The sequence below is a fragment of the Acomys russatus genome, chromosome 22, assembly GCF_903995435.1.
Source record: "Acomys russatus chromosome 22, mAcoRus1.1, whole genome shotgun sequence".
Lineage (NCBI taxonomy): Eukaryota > Metazoa > Chordata > Mammalia > Rodentia > Muridae > Acomys > Acomys russatus.
Genome location: NC_067158.1, coordinates 987191 through 999589, shown reverse-complemented (window position 1 = coordinate 999589; position 12399 = coordinate 987191). Strand labels below are relative to the sequence as shown.

The 12399-nt window shown below is 43.0% G+C and overlaps 1 protein-coding gene across 1 annotated transcript in view; it reads right to left on the bottom strand.

The window, feature by feature from the left end:
• Eml6 (EMAP like 6) overlaps positions 1 to 12399 on the bottom strand; it is a 252970-nt gene that overhangs the window by 86600 nt on the left and 153971 nt on the right. Inside the window, exons 7-8 of the mRNA XM_051164815.1 lie at positions 4630 to 4831; positions 449 to 586 (exon numbers count right to left, since the gene is read on the bottom strand). Coding sequence (XP_051020772.1) covers positions 449 to 586; positions 4630 to 4831 — 340 coding nt within the window. The remainder of the gene's footprint in view (positions 1 to 448; positions 587 to 4629; positions 4832 to 12399) is intronic.

The window sequence follows — 12399 nt, the reverse complement described above, 5'->3', positions numbered from 1 at the left end:
GTATTTCTTTGCCATAATTACAAAAATGGCTGATCCAAGAGAATAATGAATTCACTCAGAGGAATTTCAGCATAAACAGTATGGGATGCCAGCAAGCATGAAATACTCCAGTTCTGTGCACAACTTTGATTCCAGCTTCGTGATACGCATTTAGCTGGGTGTTGCTTCATTATTTCCTCCTCTTCGTGCCTTAACCACAGAGCTCACAACCTCTTATTTGTTCCCTTCGGAACAAATGTCCTTGGGAGCTCACTTAGACTATAAGCAAATTCACATCAGGCCCCTGGGTTAGGTTCTACCTCCAAATAGTTTACCGAAGGCATCTGGATTTTCAATTTTGGATTTCAGATAAGGGGTTTCCCAATAGCCTGACATTTTTGTGACCAGGACACTTCTTAACATCTAACAAAGGAACATCTCAAAATACCATTTTCAGTACTGAATGTACCTGACTCGGAGAACGATGAAAGAGCCATCCTTCATACCCAGGGCCAGCTGGGAGCCATCCGGGCTGAAGGACACACTACGAACTGCTTCCTCCATGTTGCAGCGGGCAATCAAGGCATGGTCCGCCAGACTCCACAGCCTAAGGACCAAGGACAGGGTAGAATAAAAACCAAACCCACCTCTCAGCCAGGTGGGAAAGCCTGCTCTCTACACTGACAACAGTAAAGAGCCTGGTCACCTCATCCCTCACTGCGGCCTGTCAGAAAATCTGCAAAGTGTTCTACCTTTGGGCCACTTTCACCATTTGAAAAACCAAGCAAGAACTATGAGGTGAAATTACATTTGCAAAGATTTTGAGATCCACAGACTAGGAGATATAAACACAACTTCTCAAAGGGTCTCCTCTTGGAAAATTAGAACTTGTCCCTTACTCATGCCAATGGGCTGTTAACTATACTCCAAGGGTAGGAACTGCTAGTGCTGTGTCTTAGTTAGGGTGACTGTGATGAAAGAACTGGACGACAGTGACTTAGCAGGGAAAGGGTTTATTTGACTTACACTTCCACAACACTGATCATCACTGAAGGAAGTCAGGACAAGAACTGAAACAGGGCAGGATCCTGGAGGCAGGAGCTGGTGCACAGGCCATGGAGGGGTGCTGCTTCCTGGCTTGCTCATACAGCTTTGCTAAGCCAGCTTTGTTCTAGAACACAGGACTACCAGGCCAGGGATACCAGCAACCACCATGGGTTGGTTCCTCCCCATCAATCCCCACTTAAGAAAATGCCCTAATTGCTTTGTGTATTGTGGTATATGAGGACTCAAATATATAATAGGTATCATTAGCATATAATTATTCATATGTAAAACCAGACTGGTACTTCATATTTTAAGAGACGATTAAAAGTGTTATTTTAAAAAAAAATGTATTATCTTGATTTTTCTTTTGACTTGTTGATTGAGTTTGAAAGGGCATATCAGAATTTTATAGTTGACTGTAATGTGAAAAGAAACACCCCTATTTTCCAGTGGTATGAATGTACAATACTTGGACATAGTGTATACATAGTGTAACATCTATATATTTGATCATAAGGGCAGATAATTGAAAACATTGTAAATTATGCCCTTTAATTCTTGTTAAATATGAAGCATTTGTATCTTGCAAATAAAGACATCCTTAAATTGGAAAAACAATGCACTATAGCTGGATCATATGGAGGCACTTTCCCAAGTGACATAAAAACTAGCCAGGGCATGCTGCTACTATTAGCTTCACCATAAACATTCATGGAACACTTTTCAAGTAGTTGGTACTTAAACATATATAGAAGGAAACATACATCACATTTGCTGGCTTGCCTGGGGTATGAGAGGAGGTATCTGAGATAAGAGAATACGTGATGTCTCTTAGACAGCTCCAGAATTTACTCATGGCTATGATGCAAAAGCCCCAGGCCTTTCTGATCAGGGCCCACTATTGCTAGGGCAACGCTTCATGGTGCTGGCAGTCAAAAAGCAGCTTCTGGTGGAGAAATACGGATCAGGAGGCAAGCACAGCTAAGTACAGGGTTCCCAGCTCCAGACACTTAATCTAGGTACCCCAAACTCAGTGAGGCCAGAGGAAGAATCTAGAGCACAGAATGAGAACTTCTGTGTCAGGTGTTGTTGTGGCATTTGATTTCTGTAAGGAATTCTCTGGTGATGATGATGTATGCCCGAGTTGGTTCTCGCTCTCCATGTGAGCTCCAAGGACTGAGCAGCTCATCAGCACTGGCAGCAGATGTCTTTACCCGCAGAGCCAGCCCTGGGAAGGCTTTTTTAAGACAGTCTTCTTGTCACACACAATGAATATATACTAGAAGGACGAGAACTTGCAGTTCTGAAACAAGTGTAAGTCCCATGTGGCAGTGTCTTAAGTGCACCCAGCCTTGGGGAGGGATGAGCACCCAGCCATGGGGAGGGATGAGCACCCAGCCATGGGGAGGGATGAGCACCCAGCCATGGGGAGGGATGAGCACCCAGCCATGGGGAGGGATGGGCACCTAGCCTTGGGAAGGGATGGGTAACCAGCCTTGGGGAGGGATGAGCACCCAGCCATGGGGAGAGATGGGCACCCAGCCTTGGGGAGGGATGGATACCCAGCCATGAGGAAGGATGGGCACCCAGCCATGGGGAGGGATGGACACACAGCCATGAGGAGAGATGGACAGCCAGCCTTGGGGAGGGATGGGCACCCAGCCTTGGGGAGGGATGGGTCCCCAGCCTTGAGGAGAGATGGGTACCGAGCCTTGGGGAGGGTTGGGTATCCAGCCTTGGTGAGGTATGGGCACCCAGCCTTGGGGAGGGATGAGCACCCAGCCTTGGAAAGGGATGAGCACCCAGCCATAGGGAGGGATGAGCACCCGGCCTTGGGGAGGGATGAGCACCCAGCCATAGGGAGGGATGGGCACCAGGCCATTGGGAGAGATGGGCAGCCAGCCTTGGGGAGGGATGGGCACTCAGCCATGGCGAGGGATGAGCACCCAGCCTTGGGGAGGGATGGGGAGCTGCACAGTAAACACCTGGCTGCTCCCTCGGGAAGCTTTCAGTCTTCAGCCTGAAGCTCAGGACAGCCTCTCAATACCTCATCCAGTTTTTGTGACCCCATGCTGGTTTTAGCCTTGTACTATTTACAATCAGGTAAGTTTTACTTTGGCAGGATGAAGACGCCACCACTCCTCACTCAGTTGTGCTATCTCCTTGAGGCTGTTAAGCTTATGTCAAGAAAGCATAGCTTCTACACTTCTTTCTTCAAGGCTCTTCAAAAATACACTCAGATGTTTAGCCAAACTAATTGTTGAGGAGAGAGTACTACAGATTCTGCCAGCCAGAGTTCCTCAGCCGCATTTAAAAGTCTGAGACTCAACTCTAAAAATATAAAAGTAAAGGAGTTTCATGAACTCCTTCCTTTGGATGGATAAGAACTGGGTCACAGGCATTTGCTTAATTCTGTGCTCAGAGTAAAGAAAAACCATGAAAACAGAGTCAAAGGTGCATATGGCAAATAAACATCTATGTTGCCTATGAAGACACTATAGCTGTTTCCACAGAGTCTGATATTAATGAGCTTTACACATTTGGTAGAAACAAAAGCACAGAATTGAGCACATTATGCTTCTATAGCTACATATAAACTCAGAGTAAGTGGGAGAAAAGCAGTGGCCTTTAACATAGTTTACAAAGTTCTATTTCAGCTTCTAAAGCTCAGAAGCAACACTTAATCAACAGATGAATTGATCACTCTCAACTCTCCCCATGGCCTCCCTGTTGTTGAGCTCATTAAACACACACTAATCTGAAATGAGTGTAACAGTCGTCAGAATACTGGAGGTTTTGGTTTTGGTTTATTTGTTTTGTTTTTGTTTTTTTCGGGGGTGGGGGGGGGGCGCGAGTGTGTTCAAGACAGGGTTTCTCTGTGTAGCCTTGCCTGTCCTGGACTCGCTTTATAGACCAGGCTGGCCTCGAACTCACAGCGATCTGCCTGCCTCTGTCACCCCAGTGCTGGGATTAAAGGCATGTGCCACCATGGCCGGCTTTGGAGGCGTCTTAATTTGATCATTTTACCCAGTATTGTGTGCCTAAAGAAAAGATGAACCATAGTGAGAATCGTGCACATCTTGATGAAATTACACAATGCCTTGAAAATTAGCATTCTCCTATGTTTGATGACAATGTCTAAATTTCCATTTCAGAATTTACAAAAAGATAACAATTTGCTCATGTGCTAAAGACAACTTTAATATCTGAGCTGACGGTCTAATGTGGAATAACAGTCTCTAACTACATCCTAAAATGGCTGAGCAATCCCCCACAGAGGGCAAGCACGTGCTTGGAAATCTTGTCTCACCAGAGAGAAGAGTGCTTGGCTCGTTCTTCTTTTGAACTAAAAACACGACTGGAAGGCAGCCTAAGTGGTAGTCACACATTTTCCCTTCTGAAAAGGTTTTCATGATTTAGGATGGAGCCAAAAAAGACAACAACAACATGCTAAGAAGCCAACTAGCAGCAAGCTCAATGTCCTGGCTTCCATTCCCAAACGTGTGGTGCCTACTCTGTGGTTTATCCTTAAACCACTGACACATTTGGGCAAAAGACATCTGTTATCCCAAGAAAGTTCGTGAGGGTCTGGTGGAGCCTCACCTGACAGAGCGATCATCACTGCCTGTCACAGCCAGAGGCTTCTTAGGGTGCAAAGCCAGAGCCCAGAGCTCCCCCTCGCAGTGGCCCTGAAGGATGAGCATCGGCTTATCCCGCTCTCGCACCATCACCTCAAATATCTCGCTGTCCTGGGTTCCTGCTAGAAGGCGGTCGGCTTTCCAGCACACGCTCCGGATAGAGAGGCCTGGCAGAGAAAAGAAAACATTTCTTTATACCATCCACACCGAAAACCAATACCCAAAGCAAGCACCCTCCACCAAGCTAGCATCTGATGCCGCACATCTGTACACGATCCAGAGGTGGAGAACCCACTCCACTCGCTTCTCTCTGATGCTTCCGCATGTTGGGTGCTCCTCTTACACCTGTGACCTTGTCTTCTAGAGTGACTGCTCTGTCTGACTCCAGAAACCTAGGTGCTTTTACTGCTTAGTTTAAGTGATACATTATAAATAGCAGAGAAGTCAAAATTAATGAAAACCCAACCCTCCACGATCTCTGGCTTCTTTGGTCCACTCAGTTCCTTACTGGGTTTATTATTTATTGACTTATGCAGGGACTTGTCTCACAGCTGAGTTAGAAGCACACAGTCCATCTCCCACGTCTCCTGAATCAAGGCTGCTGTACGCTCTGCAAGCCGAGTTGCCTTGGCATCTGTAGTGCACAGAGCACCAGGAGCTGCAGACACAGGATTTACTCTTCCTTAGGTAGATGCCCAGGGGCAATTAAATTTTTATATTTTCCAAAATATATATTGCCAAAAATATAGTTTTATTATGCTGAAAGACTTAAGAAATAATTATATCAAAAGTTTCACAAAATTTTACTAACACTATTATGAAACGGATATTTTAGGACTAGGAATGAATGGAGTACAGATGACTTTTTAGGATCATCAAGCTGTTTTGTACAACACTAACATGTCAGATATACATCACTGTGCATCTGTCAAAACCCATGGACCGCACATCACTGAGAGTGGCCCCTCATGTGAGCCATGCCCTGCCAATGTAGGTGGGATGTGGACGGTAGCGGAGGTGTGCCTGTGTGAGGAGGGGATGTATAGGAACTCTGTGTTTCCCACTTAGTTTTATGATGAACCCCAAACTGTTCTAAACCCAGCACCTCAGTGGTACCCATTCCTTCAGCAGCACCTGCTGAGGGGTAGCAGGCACACACGCATGCTCCATGCCAGCTGAGCTGTGAGCTATCCCTGCTGCTTACTCTCAACCCTATACATGCTTGTAGTGCTTCACAATCTTGTGGTTTAATTGATAAGTGAAAAATTAAAGGTTAAAACAATACTACAAATACCATGTCAGACACATGTTTTTCTGTAGAGAATAAAATAAATTCTTGGTGTTCAAAGATTTTTTTAATCTAATTTTTGTCTGCCTTTTTTTTTTTTTTTTTAAACAGGGTTTCTCTGTGTAGTCTTGGCTGTCCTAGACTTCCTTTGTAGATCAGGTTAGCCTTGAACTCACAGAGATCTGCCTGCCTCTGCCTTCCTGAGTTCTGGGATTGCAGTTGTACACCACTGCACCCAGCTAAATTCTTCCTTCCTTCCTTCCTTTCCTTTTCTTAGGATTGTATTTATTTTATTTTATGTATGAGTGTCCATCTGCATGTTCACATGCATGTCAGAAGAGGGCATCAGGTTCCAATATAGATGGTTGTGAGCTACCGTGTGGTTACTAGAATCGAACTCATCACTTCTGGAAGAACAGACAGTGCTCTTACGTGCTGAACCATCTCTGCAGCCCCAGAAATCAGTCCCTGTTTTCTTTTTCTTTTTCCTGTTTTTTTCAAGACAGAGTTTCTCAGGGGAATAGAGTAAAAGTGGGAGGGAGGGAGGAATGGGAGGATACAAGTGATGGGATAACAATTGAGTTGTAATCTGAATAAATTAATTAAATAAAAAATTTTTTAAAAGACAGAGTTTCTCTGTGTAGCATTGGCTGTCCTGAACTCAGGTTGTAGACTAGGTAGGCATCAAACTCACAGAGATTTGCCTGCTTCTGCCTTCCTGGGTGCTGAGATTAAAGGTATGCACCACCATGCCAGGCTTAATCTATTTTTCTTTTTTATTATTAATTTATTCAGTTTATATCTCAATTACTATTCCAGCACTTGTATTCTCCCGTTCCTCCCTCCCTCCTGCTTCTACCCTAGTCCCCTCCCCTAGATCTATGACTGAGGAGGGCCTCCTCCCCCACTATATGGTCATAGGCGATCAAGTCTCATCTTGGAAGCTTGCTTACTCTTACTTTGAGTGCCACCAGGCCTCCCCACCAAGGGGAGGTGGTCAAATATGAGGCACCAGAGTTCATGTCAGAGTCAGTCTCCGCTCTCCACATAACTGTGGAGAATGTCCTGTCCATTAGCTAGATCAGAGTAGGGGTTTGATGTTACTACATGTATTATCCTTGGTTAGTGCCATAGTTTGAGCAGACGCCCCCCTGGGCCCTGATCCACACATCACGATGTTCTTCTTGTAGGTTTCTAGGACCCTCTGTATCCTTTTATTTCACCATTCTCCTATATTTTTCTTACCTAGAGTCCCAGTAGGATGTCCTCAGATCTATCCCAATCTCCTGGTAAGTGAAGACTTTCGTGGGACATGCCTTTGGGCCTAGTGCCCAATTATAAGTGAGTATATACCACTTTCTGCTTCTGGGTTAATTCAATATGACCATTTCTAGTTCCATCCATTTGTCCACAAATTTTGGGATTTCCTTGTTTTTAATAGCTGAGTAGTATTCCATAGTGTAAACGTACCACAGTTTCTTTATCCATTCTTCGACTGAGTGATATTTGGGCTGTTTTCAGGTTCTGGCTATTATGGATAAGGCTGCTATGAACATGGTCAAGCATATGTCCTTGTTGCATGGTGGAGGATTTTCTGGGTATATTCCAAGGAGTGGGATATCTGGGTTTTGAGGAAGCCCTATTCCCAGTTTTATGAGAAAGTGCCAGACAGATTTCCAAAGTGGTTGTACAAGTTTGCATTCCCACCAGCAATGAAGGAGTGTTCCTCTCTCCCCACATCCTCGCCAGCATGTGGTGTCGCTTGAATTTTTGATCTTAGCCATTCTGATGGATGTTAAGATGGAATCTCAGAGTGGTTTTGATTTGCATTTCCCTGATGACTAAGGAGGTTGAGCATTTCTGTGTTTCTCAGCCATTCGATATTCTTCTGTTGAAAATTCTCTGTTTAGAATTCTCTGTTTAGTTCTGAGCCCCATTTTTTAATTGGGTTATTTTGGTTTGGTGGTGTTAATTTCTTGAGTGCTTTATATATTTGGGTATTGGACCTTTGTCAGATGTAGGGTTGGTGAAGATCTTTTCCCAGTCTGTAGGCTGTCACTTTGTTCTGTTGACAGTGTCTCCTGCCTTACAGAAGCTTCTCAGCCTCATGAGGTCCCATTTATTAATTGTTGGCCTTAAGGCCTGGGCTGTTGGTGTTCTGTTCAGAGAGTTGTCTCCTGTGCCAATGTGTTCCAGGCTCCTCCCCACTTTTTCTACTAACTGACTTAGTATCTCTGGTTTTATGTTGAGGTCTTTAATCCACTTGGGCTTGAGTTTTGTGCATGGTGACAAATATGGGTCCAGTTGCATTTTTCTGCATGCAGACATCCAGTTAGACCAGCGCCATTTGTTGAAGATGCTGTCCCTTTTCTTTGTCAAACATCAAGTGACCACATGTGTGTGGATTCATCTCTTGGTCTTTGATTCGATTCCATTGATCAACCAGCCTACTGCTGTGCCAGTACCATGCTGTTTTAATTACTGTTGCTCTGTAGTACAGCTTGAGATCAGGAGTAGAGACTCATCTGGAGGATCTTTTATTGTTTAGGATAGTTTTAGCTATTCTGTTTTTTTTTCCATATGAAGTTGAGAGTTGACCTTTCAAAGTCTTTAAAAAATTGTGTAGGTATTTTGACAGGGATTGCACTGAAATCTGTAAATTGCTTTTGGTAAGATGGCCATTTTTACTATGTTAATTCTCCCAATCCACAAACAAGGGAGATCCTTCCATCTTCTGATGTCATCTTCAATCTCTTCAATGATTTGAAGTTTTTTCAAACAAGTCCTTCCCTTGCTTGGTTAGAGTTACTCCTAGATATTTTATATTGCTTGTGGCTATCAGGAAGGGTAAAGTTTTCCTAATTTCTTCCTCTGTATGTTTGTCATTTGTATATAGGAAGGCTACTGACTTTTTAGAGTTAATTTTGTATCCAGTCAATTTGCTGAAGGTGTTTATCAGCTGTAGGAGTTCTCAGGTGGAATTTTGGGGGTCACTTATGTACACTATCATATCATCTGCAAATAGGGATAATTTGACTTCCTCCTTTCCCATTTGGATACCCTTGATCTCCTTTTGTTGTCTTATTGCTCTGGCTAGAACATCAAGAACTATATTGAAGACATATGGAGAAAGTGGGCAGCCTTGTCAGGTCCCTGATTTTAGAGGAATTTCCTTGAGTATCTCTCCATTTAATTTGATGTTGGCTATTAGCTTGCTGTATATAGCTTTTATTATGTTTAGGTATGTGCCTTGTATCCTTGATTTCTCCAAAACTTTAAACATGAATGGGTGTTGGATTTTGTCAAATGCTTTTTCTGCATCTAAGGAGATGATCATGTGTTTTTTTTCTTTCAGTTGTTTATATGGTGGATTACATTGATGGATTTCTGTGTATTAAACAATCCCTGCATGCCTGGAATGAAGCCAACCTGGTCATAGTGAATGATATCTTTGATGTGTTCTTGTATTCATTTTGTGAGTATTTTAGCATCAATGTTCATAAGAGAAATTGGTCTGAAATTCTCTTTTTTTTGTTGTTGGGTCTTTGTGGGGTTTAGGTATCAATGTGACTGTGGCTTCATAGAATGAATGTGGTAATGTTCCATCCATTTCTATCTTTTGAAGAGTATCAGTATTAGCTCTTCTTTGAAGGTCTGGTAGAATTCTTCACTGAAACCATCTGGCCCTGGATATTTTTGGTTGGGAGACTATCAATGATTTCTTCTATTTCTATGGGAGAAATAGGACTAATTAATTTGTTTATCTGATCTTGATTCAATTTTTCAAGTGGACTCAATCAAGAAAATTGTCCATTTCCCCTAGATTTTCAAATTTTGTGGCATATATGCTTTTAAAGTAGGATCTTATGATTCTCTGCCTTTTAGCTAGTTTGGCTAACGGTTTGTCTATCTTGTTGATTTTCTCAAAGAACCAGCTCCTGGTTTTGTTGATTCTTTGAATTGTTCTCTTTGTTTCTAATTTATTGATTTCAGCCCTGAGTTTGATTATTTCCAGGCATCTACTCCTCTTGGGTGTTTCTGCTTCTTTTTTTCCTAGGGCTTCCAGATGAGTCGTTAAATTGCTTATGTAGGATGTTTCTAATTTCTTTATAAAGGCACTTAGTGCTATGAATTTTCTTCTTAGCACTGCTTTCAATATGTCCCACAAATTTGGATATGTTGTTCCTTCATTTTCATTGAATTTCAGGAAGTCTTTAATTTCTTTCTTTATTTCTTCCCTGATGCAGGTGTCATTAAGTAGAGAGTTGTTTAGTTTCCATATGTGTGTAGGATTTTTGTTATTTCTGTTGTTGTTGAAGTCCAGCCTTAGACCATGGTGATCTGATAGGGCACAAGGTATTATTTCAATCTTCTTGTATCTGTTGAGGCTTGCTTTGTGACCTACTGTGTGATCAATTTTGGAGAAGGTTCCATGGGGTGCTGAGAAGAAGGTATAATCCTTTGTGTTTGGGTGAAAAGTTCTGTAAATATCTGTTAGATTCATTTGATTCATGGCATTGGTTAATGATGTTATTTCTCAGCTTAGTTTCTGTTTCAATGACCTATCCTTCGGTGAAAGTGGGTTGTTGAAGTCTCCCACTATTAATGTGTGGGGATAGATGTGTGGTTTAAACTTTATTAATAGTTCTTTTACAAATGTGGGTGCCCTTGTATTTAGAGCATAGATGTTCAGAATAATCTATTTTTCTTAAACCCACAAGGAATGCTAAGTCAGATGGGATATCAGAAAAATGACTGGTGGCTTAGGATTTCTGAAAATCTGTAATCCTGGTCTGTGGATTTCAAGGGATGAATGAGGTACTTTATTCATTTGTTTTCTTGCCTTCCTTCCTTTTCTCCTTTTCCTCTTTCTCCCTCCCTCCCTCCCTTTCTTTCTTCCTTCCTTCCTTCTTTTGGCACAAGGCTATCTGTATGTGAGGTAACTCTCCTCACCTGATATTTTGTGTCTTGTTATTTGGTACAGTGTGCAAACATTTATTCTTCTACTACCTCTATTATATAACTTTTGGGAGGACAGTGAAAAAGCCCAGAAAAGCACTAAGGGACACACAACTTTTGTCTTAAAATAAAAAGGCAGCTCAAGAGGGGCTGTGATCATGCAGCTGCTGTGCAGCATCAGGACCTGAGTGTGATTCTTAGCACCCACATAAACAGCTGGGTACGATGGCATATGTCTATTGGCTGAGCTCTGGGGAGCTGTGAGGATCCCTGGGACTTGCTGGACAGGCAGCATAGCATAATTAGTGAGCACTGGGTTTAGTGAGAAACCCTATATCAAAACATAAGGCAGAGTGTAGTTGAAAAGAACACAACATCAATATTTAGTGTATACACATACATGTGCATGCACGCACACACACACACACACACACTGTAAGACTGAGACCTCTAGAGAGATCTCTAGTCTATTCCCGGAGTCCTCACTAAGAGACGGAGTCCGTTGTCAATATAAATGCATAGGAATAGGAATTTATTGAGCCATCGCGATGGGGTCTGTCCAGATCTTTTAAGCTGCAGACCCCAATAAACAGAGGCACAGGCCTTTTATAGGTTTTAGACAAAGAAATGAGTTTTACAGTATGTGATTCGTTGGCATTTGGGCAGAAAAGCTGCAAGCAGGGAGTTACAAGTCTTGGCGTTTGGTGTTTGGATAATGGGTGGACGGGCAAGTTAACCTATGGAAAAGATTGGTTGAAGCAGTCACGGGGGCGTTTAGAAATTTTTTTAGTTGGGGAGGGGTAGTGGAAATTTTAAACACAGCTGGTTGTCCTTGAGTCCAGCTGGACCCTGAGCACAGACTGAGACCTTGAGTCAAGTTGGACTCTTCAAGGTTTTTCCTGTCCCTGCCACACACATACAGTGATCTGATATCTGTCTGTTCTTGGTTCAAGCTGGACCCTCTAGAAATGTACATGCTTTGGCCTTAACGGGGGCCTTTAAGGGAGGACTGAGTAGGCTGACTTTTACATTTTCCCAGACTTTGGCTTTAATGGGGGTCCTTAAGGGGGCTGGTTCCTTCAACACAAGCACACAAGCACACCACTCACATCTCCCAATCTGCATTTTTATATACTTCCTTGAAAAAAGCTTCTAATGAACTAATCAGTTATTCAGGGAAACTTAACACTTAGCAAAAGCAAGGGGGCTAAGGTGACAAACACTGCCTAGGTGAATACGGTGGGGAAAGGGAGAGGAAATAGGAAAAAGAGGAGGGGGAAGAGGAAAGAAAGAAGTGGGGGCGAGAGAGAAAAGGGAATGTACACATTTGCCATTTATACCATGCTTAGTGAGCTGTCAGCATTTGCTCTCAGACGCCAACTCAGGCTTCTGTTCTTAGACACGTTATCTTTGTCATGACGGGCTGCCCTACCGTACGTAAGGGCCCTTAAGGGCACTGGGTAGCTTTCTTTTGTTAGATAACCATCT